The 21,891-nt window shown below is 36.2% G+C and overlaps 2 protein-coding genes and 1 non-coding gene across 7 annotated transcripts in view; 1 reads left to right on the top strand and 2 right to left on the bottom strand.

Annotated features, from left to right (window-relative positions):
* Positions 1–6,793, top strand: part of Pcolce2 (procollagen C-endopeptidase enhancer 2) — a 61,487-nt gene extending 54,694 nt beyond the window's left edge. Inside the window, exons 7-9 of the mRNA XM_046431922.2 lie at positions 1,264–1,347; positions 3,732–3,899; positions 6,218–6,793. Coding sequence (XP_046287878.1) covers positions 1,264–1,347; positions 3,732–3,899; positions 6,218–6,348 — 383 coding nt within the window. The 3' untranslated portion in view covers positions 6,349–6,793. The remainder of the gene's footprint in view (positions 1–1,263; positions 1,348–3,731; positions 3,900–6,217) is intronic.
* A 2,780-nt stretch (positions 6,794–9,573) lies between these two features.
* LOC124084626 (U6 spliceosomal RNA) lies at positions 9,574–9,683 on the bottom strand. The gene has a single exon (XR_006849167.1). It is a non-coding gene; the product is annotated as a U6 spliceosomal RNA (small nuclear RNA).
* A 5,491-nt stretch (positions 9,684–15,174) lies between these two features.
* Positions 15,175–21,891, bottom strand: part of Trpc1 (transient receptor potential cation channel subfamily C member 1) — an 83,035-nt gene continuing 76,318 nt past the window's right edge. For all 5 annotated transcript variants that reach the window (XM_046431841.2, XM_046431842.2, XM_046431843.2 and 2 more), the window contains 4 exons: positions 21,176–21,351; positions 19,379–19,580; positions 18,856–19,050; positions 15,175–17,055 (listed from right to left, as the gene is read on the bottom strand). In XM_046431841.2, the coding sequence (XP_046287797.1) occupies positions 16,828–17,055; positions 18,856–19,050; positions 19,379–19,580; positions 21,176–21,351 (801 nt within the window). In that variant the 3' untranslated portion in view covers positions 15,175–16,827. The remainder of the gene's footprint in view (positions 17,056–18,855; positions 19,051–19,378; positions 19,581–21,175; positions 21,352–21,891) is intronic.

Here is a 21,891-nt window from a genome sequence, read left to right on the forward strand (position 1 = left end):
AGGCTAAAAACTGGGGCCTTGTGAGAGGAGGGTGGTAGACGACAGTAAGATAAAGTGGGGAGGGGTGACAGCCTGTAACTTAAAGGCCAGAGAAACTGGGATCCACCAAAGAGTGACAAGGAGCAGCTCAGGAGACCCACCCAGCTCCCAGATGTTCTGAGGCTAAGGAGCCTGTTTCCCATGGATGTTCTCTTTCACTGGTAATGCTGATTATTAGTGGGAGTACAAATTAAGAGTGAATAAATAATAAACTCACAGAGGAGTCAGAAGAACATATTAGAAGGCCAACATTACCTTTGTAGATGTTTACCCAACAAGCACAATTCTGTTGTTTTTTGCAATTCTGTTTTCTTCATAGCATCTTGTCACACATAAAAACAATCATCAGCAGATACTTTAAAAACATTTTAAAGATGAAAATGGGGATTACATATTTGCATTTGGTCAACCCAGGGTTTCTCAACCTTGGCACTATTTACATTCTGGACCAGATAATTACTTGTGTGTGAGGTCCCATTCATTGGAGGGTGTTTAGCAGCATCCCTGACACCTACTCACTAGATGCCATTAGTACCCCTGAGTCATAACAACCAGAATGTTTCCAGATATTGACATATGACACGGGGCAAAATTACCTCCAGAGGAGAGCCACTGTATTTATCTATTTAGTTTTATTCTTAAATTTGTCTACTTCTCGGTTTTTAAAATCTTAATAGTCAATGCCAGGCTCAAAATAAATATTTAATGAGTACTCGCATCTTATTACGGATGTAACACTTTACACATGAGCAGCATTTCCAAAACCTTGTACCACTCACATTTAGGCAATTGCATTTGAAGTGCACCAAGAAAGCTCCTTCCCTTCTCAGGGGAACACCATAGGATTCCTTTTGTGAAGTGAAGGATTAAGCTGTATTTTATGAGTTCAGATGTGTTTGCCAGGTTTTTCTAAGCAGGGCACACACAGAGTGTATCTATTTTGGGTTGTAGTGTTAGATTTATATCAAGGAAGAAGAGAACAGAGCTAAATTTGGATTATCTTTGATCTCAGGTTTAAAATTCAGTACAGGGTATTGAGTTGCCCTGAGGAAATTAGAGTAGCATGAAGAATTTCTTCTGCATGGTTTATAATTATTTCATTGTAATAGTAGATTGGTGGCTCAGGGAAAGCAGTGGTAGTCTTAAAAGGGGATTCAGATATAAAACTCCAATGATACTTGAGTTCATTTTCCTGAGTCTTACGTCTTTCTTCTTTGAATTAAGGTTTAAAACCCACTGTGGCCCTGTGTCAACAGAAGTGTAAACGGACGGGGACTCTGGAGAGCAATTATTGTTCAAGCAACTTTGGTAAGAAATTAAAAACAAAAACAAAACACCTTTTCCCTTTAATCAGAAACTGGAGACTCCTTGCTTACCCTTAAAGGAATTCTCACAAACATAATGGTGAAGGCCACGGACATTGTTCATCTACCCAAGAAAATGATTTCCTGTATGCAAGTGTGTGTTGACTTGTGTTACTCATAATGTTAGATTTTACAGCTGAGAAAAATAAGCATTCAGAAAATGTGCTTTTTCTACAGAAGTGTGATAACTGGACTCTTGGTTCATTTCATTGCTATTCTCTGTATTCCGGCTGAGTATTCCTGAAAAGACCGGTGTACTTTTCTTCCTTCACATACTTTGCATGATCCAGGTTTTTTTTCACACATCTGGAATTCAAGTTAAGTGCATCAGAAACATAGCTAAGCTGACATTCATCAGCTGGCCTCTCTCAGAAGAATTTCAAGTATTTCCTCTGTAGTGCACTTCCAAAGTACTAAATTATGATGTGGAAATCTGAAGTCCATTTGGAAACTCTTATGGAACCTGAGGAGATAGTATTTAATGACTTGAAATTTCTTAAAGAGTTTTTTTTTTTTCCAATTAAAAAACGGTACCATCTGTGAAAGCTACTTAAGAGCAATAGATACTAAATTTGGTTATTTTAAAAAGCAGCTTAAACGAAACATTTAAGAAGTTTTATCAAGAAAAGAAAGTTGCTACAGCCCCAATAGATTACCCAGACTTTACTTGCCTTTGTTGGTGCCTTAAAGTGGTAACTGTCTGTAGCCCCAGTGACCTTTATGGTAAAGAAGGTATAAAGACATTGAAGAGGGGCTGGGGTCATGGCTCAGTCGTAGAATGCTCGCTTTGCATGCATGAAGCACTGGGTTTGACCCTCAGCACTGCATAAATGTAAAATAAAGATATTGTGTTCACCTAAAACTAAAAAATAAATATTAAAAAAAGGACATTGAAGCGCCTGGGGCCCTAAATCTGATTGCAGTTTGCCTACTGAAATTCAAATAACTGACATTAAAATGAAAACAAATAGCAGCAGGTGTCATTTCTATCACATCTAGGCTAGTCACCTGTAGGAGGTGGTTCAGGAAATTGTCCTCCCTGTGCCTTGGAAACCACCTGATCACACTTGGTTACAGATTGCCATTTTGCAGTGATCACTCATCACCAGGAATAAGGAAGGCATGATAAGAATCCCGGTTGTGGTGCTTGGTACATTGCATAAGCAGCAAGGAGTGCTCACTTTGTCCCCAAGGGGTCAAGCTTGACTTATGCCATTGATTGTGATCATATGGCACCATTACCAAATACTATGACCAGTGGCCCAGGTGTTCTCTGCCAGGGCTGGTAACATTCCCTGGGGCGGTTGTTAGTTGTCACAAGAGCTGGGGAGTGCTACTATTTTGTTTTGTTTTTTTTCTGGGCAGAGGACAGCTGGTAAAAATATCACTCGCTACAAGCCCTACACCTCAAGGAATTGTCCCCTTAACTCCTAAAATGCCAACTGCATCCCTCAAGAAAGACAGCATCTTTGTATGGCTCATAAGAGAGACTTTCCTCTTGAATCAAGATGGAAAAATGGAGTTCTACATAATGAAAAGCAACTGACTTTTGCTAGATTTTTGTTGTTGTTGTTTTGACTTTATTTTTTTGTTTTTCTAAAATATATTTATTTTTTAGTTGTAATTGAACACAATACTTTATTTTATTTATTTTTATGTGGTGCTGAGGATCGAACCCAGGGCCTCGCACTTGCTAGGCGAGCGCTCTACCACTGAGCCACGACCCCAGCCCCTTGTTTCATTTTTAAAGCAAGAAAAAAGTTTTTAAAGTTATCCTTCGGTTCTATACTTTGACCGTTAAATGAGATAAAAAGGGTAAATAAGAAAGAAAATATGAAAGACCCAAATAAAGACAGATTTACTGATTAGTTTGAGAACAGAGGACAGCTATGGGGAGACATGGTAGACGTCACCCACAGACACACATCCTAGTGGTTCAGACCCCAACCTCCTAGTATGGTATCCTCTAAACAGTCAGGGTCTTCTTGAGCATTCACAGGCAGAAGCCATGAGCCTGTCCTTTATTTGGAAATTGATCTACATGTTGGAAGGAATATTTTAAGGAGTCCCCATCTCATCAATAGACTGCTGTGTGGCAAGTGTTTGGGTTTCTCTCCTAGCTGCCAACACCTAACAACCAGGGTGGCATTACGTGACCCTTTTTTACTACCTGAACTTTGGTGACAAAATACACAGAATCCAGCTTGAGAGTTCATCGAGGGCCCATTCTTTCAACATTAAAATGTCACATTTCTGAAACTTAGAAGAGCGCAAAACTACTTTCAGTTCTGCTTGCTTTTGCCTTCAGTGTCATGTTTCCTTCCCCAGTATTAGCTGGCACTGTCATCACCACCGTCACTCGAGGTGGGAGTTTGCATGCCACAGTCTCAATCATCAACATCTACAAAGAGGGAAATCTGGCAATCCAGCAGGCCGGCAAGAACATGAGCGCCAAGGTCATCGTGGTCTGCAAGCAGTGCCCGCTGCTCAGAAGAGGTGAGGAGCGAGAGAAGCGTTAGGCTTCCTTCCAGGGCGCTCAGAGGCAGAGAAGGAAAGGAGAGAGCATCTCTGAGCAAGTCATGGATCTTTCCAGCCCTAGCTGGTGGAGGGAAGTAAAATCAGGGCTAATATATGCCCACATCTGGTAGAAAAGGAAGCCTATGGGGTCAGGCAGAATTGGACTATAATCCTAGTCCTTACGACTTGTGGAAGAAGAATAGGTGATAGAAATAAGGAGTGAGTTCCAGAAGCATCTGAATTTGATTCAACAAAGAACAAATATGAAGGCAGTAGTTCAGGAGAGAGAGATTTTAGACTATTGCACTTCAGGTGCCCATACTACATTAAGAGGGAAAAGTCTAGCCAGCCATAGGAAATGCAGAATTGAACTTCAGAAGAGACAAGTATATTTGGGCTAGAATTAAAGATCTGGGAATCATTTGCATAAATAGGACCATTAAATACACGGAGAGGAATGAATTTGTTGAGAGAGATTATGGAAAAGGAAAAGTTACACCAGAGGCAGAGGCATATGACTTTAAAGACTTTAAACCAACTTAAATACTAGTTCTTTAATTTATAAATAATATGTTTCACAGTTTAGAATTTTTAAAAAAATAAATAGGGGTAAAAGATAAAAAGTGAAACCTCTCCCTTTTCCCCAGAGGTACTATAAAAATTTCCTTACAGAAAGCTTTATCCATATAAAGCATGGGCCCCCATGCTTAGATGAATGACATCCTATGTACATTTTCTACTGCAACTTTTCCCCACAGAAAGTGAATGGCCTTAGTCTAGACCTGTATTAGCCAGCCACACCAATGTATAAAAAAAATAGTATAACAAATAGTACTTCCTTAAGTACTTTTTAATATCTGTTTTTTGCAAGGGACTATATCAGTGCAAGCATGTAAACCATCTACTCTCAAGAAACTTCCATAGTATCTTTGCATAACTGTGCCGAGAGCTCTTTCCTTGGAGTGGTGATAACGTCTGGTATGTACTGTGACATACCATGATTTCTGAGTCCAATCCTAGCTAAGTCCTTTCTTTAGTCTTGTCACATACTTTTACCACAGTTAAACCACCACTCAGTGCTGTGCCCCCCCCCTACAATATTCACTTCAGGTAAGCCTCATTCTGTGCTCAGATTGTTCAGAAGAGGCAGGAGGCTGGAAGCCCCGTGTTGAGTTGACATCTGCAGAAAAAACCAGCAAAGGCTCTGTAAAGAATATTTCTTGCCAGAACTGCCAGGTAATGCACAGGTAATGTGCAGATAATGCACAATAGCTTCTTTATGGTCTCCGAATGCTGCTGGAAGTCTAGCCTTGAGGTGACATCCACCTGCCCAGCCTACCAAGTTATATATTTCTCTTTTTTCTTTTTCTTTCTTTCATTCTTTTCTTTCTTTTTCTTTTTCTTTTTTTTTTTTTTTTTGTACCAGGAATTGAACTCAGGGGCACTGGACCACTGAGCCACATCCCCAGCCCCATTTTGTATTTTATTTAAAGACAGAGTCTCACTGAGTTGCATAGCATCTCACTGAGGCTGGCTTTGAACTCAAAATCCTCCTGCCTCAGCCTTATATTTCTCTTTTGATATACAGGGGACAAGAGTGGAATAAAAGAAGGAGGGAATCGGCCCCTCCTGATGACACTTTTCCATAGCACTATAAATCTTTAGAGTTCAACTGAAGCACCTCAGCTGAGCCCCCAGTCTCGACTTAACTGAGCCAAACTCATCAATGTATTAAAAAATAGGATCACAAATAATAGCACTTTTTAGTACCTATTTTTTTTGCAAGGCACTGTCTGAATGCAAGAAGCATGTGAATCATCTGTGCCCTCAAGAAGTTGACATGGCAGATTCATGTTTGACCCCAACAGAAGAGAGTGGATCACTAGTTGCCAATTGCCAGAGAAATCCAGACAAACAAATTATGGGACTATGAGAGGCCACCTGAAGAAGACCCATCATGAAACATTCGAGGCCCCTTGAGAAAGGGGAAGCTTTCATGTTAATAGTACATCATTCATAGTGGGTATCAGGGAGCTAGCCAGACCTGCAGCACCACAGGGTGGAAGATGACTGGGTCTCACTGTTTCATACAGGGTCCTTATGTTAGCAGAACTGGAAGATGTTACTGTTGAATCTATACTTTTGCTAATGAGAGTATTAAGCCAGATTTTATCCTAGAAGGAATAAAGGTGTGTCATGTACAGGAAAGAACTTTATCCAGAGGTAAGTTTTAATCTAAGGTTAGTCTAAGAACACACATAAGGAAAACTATTTATTTGTATATTTTCTTTCTTTAGGTCTAAATTACATTATTATGGGCCAAGTGGGTGAAGACGGGCGAGGCAAAATCATGCCAAACAGCTTTATCATGATGTTCAAGACCAAGAATCAGAAGCTTCTGAATGTCTTAAAAAACAAGCAGTGTTAACAGTGAACTGCATCTACTTAAACTGCACTCTGTTGTTGCCTTTGAAAGATTTGTTTTCCCTAAGTAGCAAACACACACACACACAGCCAGACATTTATTTGAGCATTCTGAAAGATTGGACTGACTCTTCACATGATGTAGGTATGAGGCCTCTGAAGCTGCTGCTGGGAGTTCAGAGCGTGCACCAGGAAGCAGAGATCTGAGAACCTGCCAACTTGGCGCGGTGACAGGAAGCTACAGGCATCAAGCATTGACAGCTTGGAGCAGTTTGTTTATGCATCTCTGTAAAAGGATATTTGAGAATTGAGTTGTGTGAGGATACAAAAGAGATTTTATAAGTGCAATATTTATAGTGATATTTCTTTTATCTTCAAGCATTTGCTGAAGTGTTACATTCTTCTCTTGCATTTTTTAAATCAAAGCTTAATAAAACATGTAAAAATGATTACACAGCAGCTGTTAAAGTTCTTATAAAAAGTGGGACACTATTAAAAATATACTCTCTTCTAGCAGTAAGAATATTATTTACATATAAGGTTGTCTTTGTATCGTTTTGTTAAAATACTTAAGCATTCCAAAAATTTCAAGGACTCAATGGACAAATAATGTCGGTAGACTATAATTTCTCTCTGCAGAAGCAGAAAATATTAGATAGAGCTAGAATGGTGTCCCTCAGAGCTAGTCCAAACTCTTTCATCCTGTTATTGAAACAGAAGCTCAGGTGAAGCTCATCACTTGCCCAGAGGGCACATCTCCTGAGAGACACTGCAATCATCTTAGAGTCTGAATTTCAGACTCAATGCCCTCACTGTCACGGGAAGAGGCCCTCCCTACCCAGCAGAAAGCCCCTTTACCCTGATTTGAAGAATTTAGGTAAAAAATTCTAGTACTTAGGCTAGTATTTGCTAGCATAAATAATTGGCCTTTGGGCTGGGGATGTGGCTCAAGCGGTAGCGCGCTCGCCTGTCATGCGTGCGGCCCGGGTTCGATCCTCAGCACCACATACAAACAAAGATGTTGTGTCCACCGAGAACTAAAAAAATAAATAAATATTAAAAAAAAAAAAAAAAAAAAAATAATTGGCCTTTTACAGAGCTTGAACTTAGAAATAAGCCTGATGCTCCTTACCTGTTCATCCCAGTTAGCTGGATCAGGCTGTACCAGCTAAGATACATTCTGCCATCGCTTTTTAAAAAAATTTTCTTAGTTGTTGATGGATGTTTATTTTATTTATTTATACGTGGTGCTGAGAATTGAACCCAGTGCCTCTCACATGCTAGCCAAGCGCTCTACCACTGAGCCACAACCCCAGCCTCTGCTATTGCTTTTTAATAAAAATCTATTTTCACTCAGCAGGGGAGAACTTTGAAGGACCTTCCATAATTCACACAGTTGCTTAAAGTGTACCTATACCTGTAGTGGGTGTGACAACCAGCCTTTCAGGAGGGTGCTGGTCAGGGTATGGAGGTGGGGACAGTCATGTCTTATCCAAGAGAGTAGAAAGAGCATTAGACATGAACAAAGACTTGGGTCACAAAGTCTCCCATGGTAGAAACAAAGTTTTAAAAATAAGGGAAATATTATTTTGGGTGAAAAACAATTCCCAGTCCTGGGGGTAATGGACATTTAAACGATAGCAAAATATAAATTAAAAAGAAGAATCCCTGTTTTGGCAGATGAGTGAGCAGAAGTAAGCAATAACTATGAACTGGCTGGCAGGGTTGGAAATCATTCCTAAGCTCTCACACTGAGATGCCCATCTATTCCCGACTCACCAGCCAAGGAAGTGGATGAACTAGAGGACCCAGCAGACTGCTGAGCTGTTGCTTTATTGGCGAGGGCCACCTTCTAGAAAGGCACCTCATCCAGCCAGGATGTAACATGAACTCCAATGGATTCCAGCCTTCCTTTTGAGAATACCTGTTAGTTTCTTTCAGAATACTTGCTAGAGGACTTTGGAGTAATTACTTAAGATTCTGTTTTCTCTTCCATCTTCACAGGATCTTTGCACTGATGTATCACAGGCAGCATGTTTAGAAGGATCTGCTTCCTGCATCACCAGTGAGACTGCCTTAGGTTTCGGAGTGGGGCTGGAGGCGTAGTAGGGTGAAAACTTAGAAAAGTCATCCAAACTTCATTCCCTTAACATCTTTGACACAGACTTAGAACTGCTTAGGGAGTCGTGACTAATAGTATGGCCCTGGTATTATTGTGTTAGCTTTTTATCTCTGTGACCAAAATACCTGACAAGAACAACTTAGAGGAGGAAAAGTTTATTTTGGCTCCCAGTTTCAGAGGTTTAGTCCATGGTCCGCTGAGTCCATTGCTCTGGGCCTGAGGTGAGGTAGAACATAAGGGCAGGAGGGCATGGTGGAGGAAAACTGCTTAGCTCATGGCAGACAGAAGACAGGGTGAGCAAGGAGCCAGGGACAAAATATGAATTCCCAAGAGCATGCCTCCGGTGACAGACCTTCTCCAGCCACACCTGTCCATGATTAGCATCCAGTACAGTAGTTCTTTTGTTAATCCATCAGACGAATTAACCTGATTATGTTATAGTTCTCATATCTAATCATTTCACCTCTGAACAATGTCTCTCACCCTTATAGCCAAACCATGACACTTGTCTTTTGATGCAATTACTCAAAACAGAGATCATCAAGCTGAATAGTGAAGCTGTTTTCTGATCCAACATCCATTCCATAATTTCTTTTATGAAATCATTTATTTTGTCTGCACTTCAATTTCCTTAGTTTTAAATTGAGGAAGTGAAACTAGATAAATTCTGGTATTTTCTTTAAGGAATTCATTTTAATTTTTTATTTGTGTGTTATAATTACACATAATAGTGGGATCCATTGTGATATATCTGTATATACACATACCAAAATTGGTCAATATAATTCCTCAAGCATCTCCCCTTTCCCTCTCATCTTTCTCCCCAGTCTTCTTCCTCTACTGGTCTCCTTTCTTGTTTTTTAATATTTATTTTTTAGTTGTAGTTGGAAATAATATATTTTATTTATTTTTATATGGTGCTGAGGATCGAACCAGGGCCTTGCGCATGCTAGGCAAGTGCTCTACCGCTGAGCCACAATCCCAGCCCCTGCCTTCTATTTTTATGAGATCCTTTTTCTCTCTAGTTTCCACATATGGGAGAAAACATATGACTTTTGACTTTCTAAATCTGGCTTATTTCACTTAACATTTATGTTCTCCAATTCCAAAAACATGGGTCATTTCACAAATTTGCATATCAACCTTGCACAGGAGCCATGCTAATCTTCTCTGTATTGTTCCAATTTTAGTATATTTATATAAATACATACATATAAAGAATGAATAGGTGAACATACTGATTTTATCACAAAACATTTCAGATTTATAAATAATACTAATGTGTTTTAAGAGGGTCTTGATAGCTCCATTTTCATCCTTTTGCATCAATTTGATTCCTAATATAAGGATCCAGCAAATTCCCCAAGTCTTTCAACATTAGTTGAAAAGCTTACCTTTTTCCCCCTTCATGTAGGGCAGTGCTACCAATGTCCAGTGAGACTTTCTGGACTACTGAAATGATGTAAACTAATGATAAAAATCTTTTTTAAAGAAACGTCTAAGTAAAAGTTAAATCAGAAAGCTCTCATGTGACTTAAGTAACATTAATTAGAAACTACTTTTGCTTGAATTCATGGGTTTATTTATGCAAGTGCAAAAAAATCTGAGATAAAATAAATTAGATTAGCAAACATTAAAATTTATTTTGCCTAAGTGTTCTAAATCCCTTATATTGAGAGAAAAGGAAAAAATATTAATTTAGAACTTTGATAACTTAAATATTCACATTAACATATTTAGGATAATCAGAAAAGATTATAAAGTATTGAATTTTAAAACTAGTAGAAGGAAAAAAAAGAAAAGCTTAATGAAAGTGAAATAAGAAAAACTGCAAGAAAACATGATGGTAGCAATACAAATGTATTAGTAATTTTAATAAAAATAGTTAAGCACAAAAGTAAAAAGTCAAAGGCAGACTAGATTGGGGGCTCGGAAAGTCCAACAATAATCTATTTGAAGGAGACTTCTAAAACAAAAACTGAGAGAAAAAGGATAGAAAAAAACTTTATGAGGAAAACATTAATACTAGAAAACAATAGATTGAAAGGCATTATTAATGACGGTTATAAAGAGACACAACAATTCTAAACCTGTATGCAGCTAATAACATCCTTTAAAACATCTGATATTATATAAATGGAAAATGTCAAGTGGAGGATTTTAACATTTCTCTCAGTAATTGACAGGTTTAAAAGAAAAACAGTAAGGATAGAGAAGTTTGGTTTGGAGCCAGAGTTATGCAAAAAGTTATGCATAAAATGACAGATTTACTTAGCAAACATAAAGAATAATACCAAAAGCACATTACACTTCAGAACATATGGAACAATTTCAAAACTTGCCCATCTGCTGTATCACGAAACAAATCCCAACAAATTTCAAAGGTCTAGTATCATGAAGATACCTTTCAACAACATCGAAGAATTAGAATCCCCCCCAAAAAGTAAACAATAATAACAGAAAACCCAAGAAAAACACTTTACTAGACATTCATAAATGTGCTTTTAATTTTTAAAATATTTTTATTAGTTATTGTTGGACCTTTATTTATTTAATTGCTTATATGTGGTGCTGAGAATCGAACTCAGTGCCTCATGCATGCTAGGCAAGCACTCTACCAATGAGCCACAACTCCACCCCATAAATGTGCTTTTACATAATTCATATGAAAAAGAAACCAAAATGTAAAAGAAATTACTAAAGACTGAACAGTAACAGAAATACTGCATTTTAAATATGTGTGGAATGCAGCTTAAAGAGCCCTTTAAATTTATCAGGAAGTTAGTAAAAGAACAACAGAATAAAATTATTTTTCTATTGTAGTGTTGGGGATTGAACCCAGGCAGGCAAACACCCTTCCACTGAGCTAAACCCAGCCTATAATGAACCTATAAACAGTAGAGAGAAATAAATATAGAGCATAGACTTGTATTATTATTCAGTGGAGTGTCTGGAAACCTTGAGTTTGCTCCTCTGCAAAATAAGAAAGATGAATTGGATCTTTCTGAGATCCCTTAGGGTCTCAACATACTTCCATGTCCTTTGTATCCCAGATTATACAGGTTAAAAAGTAGTATAGAAAAAAACTAACTAGTGGGCTGGGGATATAGCTCAGTTGGTAGAGTGCTTGCCTAGCATGCCCAAGGCCCTGGGTTCAATCTCTAACTCCAAATAAAATAAAATAAAATTAACCATTCTCTCCATTTTGAGCACTTTGGTCCCCCCTTAAGCTGGCTCATTATTTTCTGAGGCTAACTCCTCCCTTCCTGTTTATTTACTATCTCACTGTTCATCTTCTCTCGCTCACCCATCTTGGTGGTCTGTTTGTTTTTTTGTAGATGGACACAATACCTTTGTTACTTATTTATTTAGTGACTTATTTATTTTAATTGATGCTGAGGGTGAAATCCAGTGCCTCACACTCGATAGGTAAGCACTCTTATCACTGAGCCCCAGCCCCAGCCCCATCTTGGTGGTTTCTTGATCCTTGTCATAAAATTAAGTCTTTAATAAACTAGTGTTTTAGAAAAGCAGGGTCTAGACAACTTGTAAGTCCAGTTTTCCAACCAAGATGAACTTGAAAATTAATTCAAAATAGCAAAGCTTTCAGATACATTTTACCCAACCAAGTAAAATGAGTTCAGGATCTCCAGTCATTATATAACCTTGAACAAATTATTTAAAATGCCAAATTACCCATCTATTAAATTAGTAGAAGTAGATGATCTAAGTTTTCCTCCAGTCTAATTTGAGGACCATTAGTGCACACAATTTTAAGTATATTACCCCTAGAATATTTACACATATAAATAATACACACATAAATAATGCCTCAATTTCCTTTCAACCACTCTGTGCCTTCCAACATTAACATGCTACAGAAGCTGAGCATACTGGAGAGAATAAGAGAATGTTCTTTCCATGCTTAGTTTACCTTTACAGCTTTAAGAAAAGAAGAAAAAAGAAAAATCTGCAATAAAACAAATATTATAGAAAATATGGTGATTTTTTGCAATTTCCACTGAAATATTTAATGGGGAAAATGAGTTTTAAAATATGGAGCTGAATTACCTCGCAGAATTTGTTCAATTTCTGAATGAGTTTCCGAGGCAACCTGTGCATGTTTCTCAAAATTATTTTGAAATAGCATTTGAAAGTTTTAATATTTTCCAATGAGAATAATTTTGCCCAAAATTAAAGGATGGATTAAATAAAAAATTTTAATGGAAAAACAGGGAGAGAGAGATATCCAGATTCTTAGTAACCGGAAGAAGAAAATGGAGCTTACCTGTAATTTATTTGATTGGCTGGGATGGTTCTTTTTTTAAACATACATTTACCTCCCCCACAAACCTGCTGTTTTACCTCTTGCATTACTGTAATTTAATCGGCATCAGAAATATCTCTCTCTTAAAGATGGTTATTTTTAAAACATGTAACTTAGCACATAAAATATTTCCTAATTTTTGTGTGGTATATCTGAAGTGTTTATTTCAAAACGCAGGTAGGAGGAGAAGGAGGGGAAAAGACAATGTCAAGCTATCAAATGAAAGAGAAACACTTTATGGGAAATTCTTCTAAGTATATCTTCCAGAAATAGTATGTTTATGAAAGGGGCAGTAATACCTGAAAGCTAACAAATTAACTCACAAAGGAAAAATTCAGAGCAGCCATTATTCCTGACGCTATTAATATTTCCTTAGTGTAATTCTGAATAATTAGACCCAGTTGGTTTACTCCCCAGGGCCTACCACCTCAGCCTATTTGGTAGTTCATAAATATATTTTTTTGAGAAAAATAATTTAAAACAGTCTAAGGAATCAAAAAAAGCTTCCTTTATCAGTAAGATATTTTATTCATTAGTAATGAGATAAAGGACATTTCCAGTTTTATCATTTTTCTAGAAAGACCAACAATGATCAGTAGTTGGTTATGTGTGTCCCGCAACCAATTAATAATAACCTCTAGTTGCTTCTAGGAATAATGTTAATATGAATGAAATGAAATCTGAAAACATTACCATCTGATCAAACATACTGGTCTTCATTGGGGGTAGCATAGGAGGTAGAATCTCAATCTGTTCTTTTAGTTATTATCATATAATAAGATTGTTGAGAGAAACTATAAAATCTATAAAACATTGCTGAGAGAAATTAAGGAAGGCCTAAATAAATGGAGAGATGTATCATGTTCATGAACTAGAGAACAATATTGTTAAAATGTCAATTCTTCCCAAAGTGAGTAGATTCGATACAATCCAGTCAGAATACTGACAGGAATATACATACACATATATATGTATATATGTACATATGTGTAGCGATTGAGAAATTCCTTTTTTTTTTTGTTGTTAAAAATCAGAGACCCTAGATACAAAAATAATTTTTAAAATGTACTGCATGTGACCATTTATTATTGTAGTTTGCCCTTTGGTATTGCTAGTGATGGGTACTGACATATATTCAGTTTTCTTTTGGAGTAGTGATGAATTATAAGATTCCACAGTATTTTCTTATCTCCTTAATATGTTTATGTTGTAGCGCTATATTTTATATTTTCACATCAGATTTATTGCATGCAATCTTCTTTCCACCAGACCTTGGTGGCCAAGGTTTTATCTTTTCTAGTATGTACTGTTGTAGAATTACACAGTATGTAACCTTTGTAACTGGTTTCCTTCACTTACTTTTAAAATTCATGCATGTTATTACATGTCAGTAGTTTGTCCCTGTGGTGGCACTATAATGTATTAACCTACCTAGGCCTAATTATGTTTCCCAGAATTCACTTCCTTATATGCTTCTATTTAGGGTGGGCCACAAGAGACATCTTAGTGTGACATCTGCACAGCAGAGGTAAAGCAGTACCTATTCTGTTCTTTATGTGGATATTTCTGTAACTCAGACCTGTGGTACCCTCCCTGCTAGCTCACCTCACTGATGTGGGCAGCAGCCAGGCTTACCGATGTTCCATTTTTCCTTGGATCCTACTTCATCTCTACTTCCTGAACCAATTGTGTTTTAGCAACACACTTCCAAAGGCAGGGAGCAAAGGGCAACAGTTCTCTCACGGGATACCACTTCATAAGGCTAGAGACAAGAGCACTGCCATGGCGTGTCAATCCACCTTCATGGGTTCCACCTTGTCGTCACTCCCTCATTTATATCTGTCTATCCTTCCTACCTGCCAACTGCATGAACTTCCAGCTCCAGCATTAGATGCAAAAAACAGCCTCACCAAGACTGCTTATCAACTCCAAATAAACAGACCACTACACAAACATGCCTGCAAATATCCTAGAAGTTCTGCTTCTCTGACTGAGACAATTCCTTTTCACTGTTGAGCAAATTTCCATTGTGTGTACATACAATTTTTTAAAATTCATTCATAGTTGATGAACATCTAGTTGTTTTCCATTTGGGTCATGAAAAAAGCTTCTATGAACATTCACATACAGGTCCTTCTGTGGACATATGGTATTCATCAATATAAGAGGAAACAGCTAACAGAATCAAATGTGATTACCACTAGAGACGGGAAGGGGTGCAAGGAACATCTAAGGTTGATATTTTTGCATTTTAGTACTTTGTTACAATGACTTTTAAAAACCAACATCACTGAATTGTACATTCTAAAAAGATAAATCTTATGGTATGGGAATTATATATCAATTTTAGAAAGTATATAATAGAATAGACAGACTGTCAATTTGTGATTTAATGTCAAGTTTTATTCACCTTTTTTCTTATAATATACTCATTCAAAATATACCTCATAAGTAACTCATGCATGCAGTAGGCACTCTATAAATATTTTAATTTAATAATTAGATGTTTTTTAGAATGACTAAAAATCCTGATGTAAAATCCCAATTGGGAAGTGCATAATCCCATCGTAGACAAAATATAACTTTACAATAAACATTTTTATAAGAATTTGCCCCAAAGAGGGAAAACTTAAAATTTGGAAAAAAATAAAAATTAAAAAGTAAGGGAAACATAACACTGACATATTTAGACAATGATCCCTGGATCGGTGGTGCTTATAGACCAAGAGCTACCTGCACCCTGTGGCCTTAAGACCATCTGACATTCAGTTAAGCAGAGAATTATATACCTTATACCTTCTTAACTGGAAATGCTGCAAGAATATATAAACTATAGCCTATGAAAAAATTCTACCTACATCCCTCAGGTGAACACAGAAAATATAATATACATTTTATAATGTATATTATAAAATTAAATATACATTTTATTCTTAAATTTAAAAAAACAAGGCTTTTCATCTTAAGCAGCAAGAATGATCCACAAATAAGCATGAAGTCACTTTAATAGAAGCTGTGTTAAATTCTGTGGAAAATACTTTGGGAGATAAGCTCACGAATCTTAATTCAAATATAAAACAAATCCTTTCATTAAAGGGTCATCCACTGTTTTACAAAACCAAAAGGCTATGACTATACATGATAAAGATGTATCTTTATTTTATGATTATTCACTCTGGCTTGGAAAAAATTATAGCACTATCATGGTAAAGAAAAATTAAAAGCACCCAAATGACCAGGGAAGTAACTATGCAAACTTATAAATACCCTATGGCTAGAAAATAAAAATGTCTATTTTTCAAAAATGACATAATTCTATAAAAATCTGAATAGACTACACAATACATGGAAATATATATGTATATAATACTATTAAGTGAAAAAAATAAAATTAAAAATATAAAATGATTATAACCATGTAAAAGTAAATATATTACAATAACAAAAACTGAAGTGAATTTAAATTGACAGACATAAATAGATTCAAATATTCATTATGGTTTTTTCTTTGTTGCTTAAGATTATAATAAAATAAAAAAAATAGACTATTATTTTAGATAAAATTCTATTGCTAAACAATAAATACTGGACTATATTTGTGAACTAAAACAGAGGTTTTAAAAACCATAATGTTTATATTTCAAGTGTATCTTATGGTAGGAGATAAATAAGCTCACATTTGCTGACCTTTACTTTTTACAAAACCTTCTGAGCAATGTGTATATTTATACTCCTCTTACACATAAAAAGAATAACATTTTAAAGCACTGTCCAATTAAGAAAACCAAATAGCATGCTAATTAAAATCTATCTACTTAATGTGTTTTGCTCCTGCAAAAAGCCACTGACAGGTTTTAAAAAACTAATTCTATATACATATATTACATAACACATATTTATGCTATAAATATTTTAAAGGATGGCTTTTACATAATTATTTCAATATATATCTTATTAATTTAATTGCAAGTTATGTAAATACAGTCTTTCAAATTCGTTATTGAAAATTATTCTCTACAAGATTTAGAAAATGGTTAATTTCTTGGATAAAACATAGCATATTTAGAAGTCCGAAAGCCAAGCAAATCTCTTATTTCATTTCGGAATTTTGACAGATCTTGGCGCAGTTCATTTAGATTTTCCACAGTTGCCTGATCTGTACTTTGCATCTTCTGTCTCATGGAAGTCAAGTAACGATGTACTAAGCAGCACATCACTTTTTGATAGTTTTCATCTCTCTTTTGTTTCAAATTTCTCCATTCCTTCAAAACATAAAATAATACGATAACCAATGATATGCAGGAAAAAAATATATAACTATTTACAGTGATGGGGATGGAACACAGAGCCTTGTACATGTTAGGCAAGCACTCTACAACTGAAGTGTACCCCCAGTTCCAGAAACAATGTTTAAATGAGATAAATTTTTTAAAAAAGGTACACAGAGCTTTTAATGCTTAAAAGATGACAGTTTTGCCATAAAGTGGTACAAAATAATGTTCAACACTTGGTTAAAACAAATATAGACTGCATATCTGTTTTATTTACTCATCACTATGCAAACTTGGTTTTAAAAAAATGGCATCAGGAATATTAAATTTAGAGCAGAGTTTAGCGAACTATGACCCAAAGTCCAAAATGTGGCCTCATTCCTGTTTTTTATAGTATGTGACCTAAGAATTGTTTGTACAAATGAACATTTGTAATTAATTTTATGATAGGCAGCTCTCTAATCTTGAACTTTAAGTAGAATTTTATCCCTACCAAAAGGAATCACATTCTTTTTATTAGTACTCATGTATTACAAAGATTATTACTCAATTATTGTCATATTTTGGATTTCACCAATAAAGATTGATGGGAATTTTTTTCTCTCTTGTCTTATTACTACTTACATAATATCTTTAATTTTGTTTTGGCTTGCAAAATGTGAAATATTTACTCTCTAGCTTTTTACTGGAAAATTCGGCAACATCCTGGTTTATAAGAAACATGTACTATATTATTGATGTATTGAATAACTTTCAAGAAGAATCAAATAGCAACATAGAAGTTTGAGCAATTGCCAATCTCAGATGTTTCTTTTTTAAAAATATTTATTTTTTTAGGTGTAGATGGGCAGAACATAATGTCTATTTTTATGTGGTGCTGAGGATCAAACCCGGGTCCCGCCTGTGCTAGGCGAGCGCTCTGCTGCTGAGCCACAATCCTAGCCCTGTTTCTTTTTTAAAAAAATATTTTTTTAGTTTTTGACAGACCATTATTTTATTTATATGCAGTGCTTAGAATCGAACCCAGTGCCTCATACATGCCAGGCAAGTGCACTACCACTGAGCCACAGTGTCAGCCCTATCAGATGTTTCTTAAAGAATGAATATGCAAGTCAATACATGAGCTGCCTCTATTAGTCATTTTTTATCTACGGTGAAAGAATAGGTATTCTAAATTATTTTCCATATTTTCAAACTGTAAGATGAGATTTCACATGCTGGGAAAATTTGAAAACTAAAGAAATCTTGCTTCTATCTCTCACTCTCAAATATTTACTAAATCCTTCCTTCATGTTAGATACTATGCTGTGCATTAGGGATACAACAATGGATAAAACAAACTAGTCATAGGCCCTCAGGAACTCACATATTTAGGTTTTAATGCATGGATGGTGGAAGGAGAACCTCATTGTTATATGAAATACATATATGAAGATGTGAGAAAAAAAAAAGAATAGTGCTACCTTAGATTAGGTAGAGAGAAGTGATGGGAGGGGAAGGGAGGGGTTGGGGAGATAGGAAGGATAGTAGAATGAAACAGACATTATTATTACTGTGTGTATATATGTGACTGCATAACCAATGTGATTCTGTAACCTGTATACTCAGAAAAATGAGATATTGTATCCCATGTGATTCAAATGTATGATATGTCAAGGTCATTGTACTGTCATGAGTAACTAATTAAAACAAATTAAAAAAAAACTCAAAAAAAAAAAAAAAAGAAAGAAACATCCAATATTAGGGATTGCTACAACTTCTTTGCTGCAAATCAAACTTCTGATTTCTTACCTTTAAACTGTTTTGCCGTTTGACCTTGCCTTTTGATGTATGAGAGCAAATCCACTTACTGAGGCTACTAATCAGATAACAAATAGTCTTTGGAGAAGGAATGATGTTGAAAGGTGGTGGTAATGTACACTTGTCATCAAAGTAGCTAAGCCACAACTTTGCTCGAGCAAATTTCCATTCTTTGTCTTCATGATTCTATAAGAAGAAAATGAAAAGCAATATAGAGTGAGTGTGTGCATGCACATGTGCGTGCGCGCACACACACACACACATACACACACACACACAGAGGCAGGCAGGAGAGGGTGAGGGAACACATTCTTTAAAACTGTCTAAATGTTTTCACATCATGTACACAAAAAGTTGGTCTAAGGTTTGCAACTGTTATAAATTACATTTTAAATTTCTATATTTAATTTTTTAATGATACTATTTCTTAATTCTTATAATTTTTGTTTACTTTATTGCACACATTTAGTAAGATCTGAAGAGAATATAAAGTTTTAAAAGAAAGAACACTTACTGCTATCAACTGAAAGCTTTTATGAAGCATTGCTACCAGCAGTTTCGTAAGCACAATCACAACTACGACATTGTATGTACCAACAATAACGGCTCCAACAAAGGACTGCAACTCTTCTCCATAGCTAAATCTTGTGACAAAGATTGCCACATGTGCTAAGGAAAAAATATACCAGAACAAAGCAAAGCAAGTGCCAATGAACCTGTAAAGACAATTACATTTCTGTTTAAAAGGAAATTAAACAAATTGGCAAAAATGAATAACAAAAGTATACAAAACATAAATTAATAATCCTTGCATAACACTTTATAGGACTAAATGAGGTTGATTTCCATAGTACAGGTATGTCTTATTTTTTAAATTTATTTTTAGTTGTAGATGGACATAATAGCTTTATTTTATTTACTTATTTTTATGTGGTGCTGAGGATCAAACCCAGTGCCTCACAAGTGTGAGGCAAGCACTCCACCATTGAGCTATACCCCCAGTCCCAGGTATGTCTTACTTTAAACAAGGACATGGACTTAAAGGAAGATAAATGATTCCTCATTGTTTAATAATTTGCAGCCTGTCTAGTCTCCACACAGCAGCCTATTTGATACTTAAACCTTCAAATGTTGTTCACTCTCAATACTCAAATCCTAACAAGGGCCAACAAGGTCCCTCCCACCTGGTCCCTATTACTTTGAGATCTCATTACCAGCAACTCTCCCTCGGAGGCACCACATTCCATCCACACTGACCATGCCAGCCCTGTTTCCATTGCTGGGTACAGCCTTTGCTGTTCCCTCTGTCTGCGAATACTCTTCTGCCAGACAACACCATGGCATCTTTACCAACTTTAGTTCTGTACTTGATTATCATCTCTTCTGGGGTACTTTGTAGCCCCTATCAAATCTCTCTTACATGCATATATACGTATACTAGCATATAGTATGAATACTCAATGAACACATATTCATTAATCATGTTCTTTAAATAAGAGGACACTCAACGTAATGAATTGTTGTTATGTAACAGGAATACACAAATGTGGAATACTATACCTTTTCTTTATTATTTTATTTAAGAAATAAGGTAAGAGATGGGCATGGTAGTTGCACGTCTGTACTCCCAGAGGCTTGGGAGGCTGAGGCAGAAGGATCGAGAGTTCAAAGCCAGCCTCAGCAACTTAGCAAGGCCCTAGGCAACTGGGTGAGAACCTATCTCTAAAATATAAAAAAGAGGGCTGGGAATGTGGCTCAGTTGTTAAGCGACCCTCAGTTCAATCCCAGTACCAAAAGCAAAGGGGGGGGGCAAGGTATTTTGTCTACCTATTGGCTGGTTGTTTCACTCCTTATGATTCATTAGAATTGAAGAAAACCTTGTTCATAAGTTCTAATGATTCACAATTCTAACGACCTCTTAAGAAATGTTGAAAAAGTGATAAGAGTATACTTGGTTGTAACAATGACTGGTAGTTGCAACTGACATTGAATCCTTGGAGAACAGAGATGCTGACCACCTTGCACATATGGTTGACAAGGAACTGCCCCCAAATTCTAAGAGTGTACAAAATGCCAAGAGTTGCTGTGTTAGGTAGGATGCAGCACAGAAGATAGGTGTAGCAACTTGGACCTACTAATTAGATTCTCTATGTAAAATGACTACAAATGATTCACGAAAAATGAGAATGTGTTAAAGTTTATAAAAAGGAATTTCATAAAGAAAATTTTAAGCCTTATTTTTATAGCCTCTAATTCACATTGAACACAACAGAGAGAAATATATTTACTAAAAATTCCAAAAACCACTCACGAATGGAAGGTATCATTGCTTTGCTGTTCACAGAAGATGCCCACACAGTCTTTCTGTTCTTTTGGAGTATAGCCTTTATCATAGAGCTGTGTCAGTCCAATTGTGAAAGAAAACAAAACAAGAAGGAACATTCCGAGAAATTTTCCAAAATCTTGTAACATCTGTCCCATTGAAATCTGTGGAATGTATTACATAGATGTTTATTAAAATTACCAGAGAAACTAGATATTAAATATTGAATTACCCAGCAATAACAAGAAGACAAACACATGATCCCCACGCCATCTCTTTTATTTCATCTGGTTGAGATATTTCAGCAATTTGAAAACATCAAAAATCCAGCTGTCTAACAAAAAGCCATTCTAATCATGACAACACTGCAAGTGTTGGATGATACAGTCCCTGAATCTGGACCAGGTCTGCAGAGGACGCTGTTTCTATGGAGGTAGGGGTACAGGCAAGGAAAGTTTTTAAAGGCCTAATTTGCAAGGGATACAAGGAATGTGCCCTAATGAAATCCAAAAGGAAATAAGCACTTCTATTTATATGGCTTCTTAAAGTTTGCAAATATAAAATCATTAGGACACAAAGTATTTCATCTGATTTTTGCAACCAATTCTAATCCAATTCCTAAAAATCTTCCTCCCTCAGATCTGCAGTGATCTCTTTTTGCTGAAGGGATCAACTTACTTTCACTTTGGTTCCATTTTAAGAAA

The sequence above is a fragment of the Marmota monax genome, unplaced genomic scaffold (genome assembly GCF_021218885.2).
Source record: "Marmota monax isolate L192 unplaced genomic scaffold, Marmota_monax_Labrador192_F-V1.1 WCK01_AAM20220418_F8-fsc00022, whole genome shotgun sequence".
In the NCBI taxonomy this organism is placed as follows: domain Eukaryota; kingdom Metazoa; phylum Chordata; class Mammalia; order Rodentia; family Sciuridae; genus Marmota; species Marmota monax.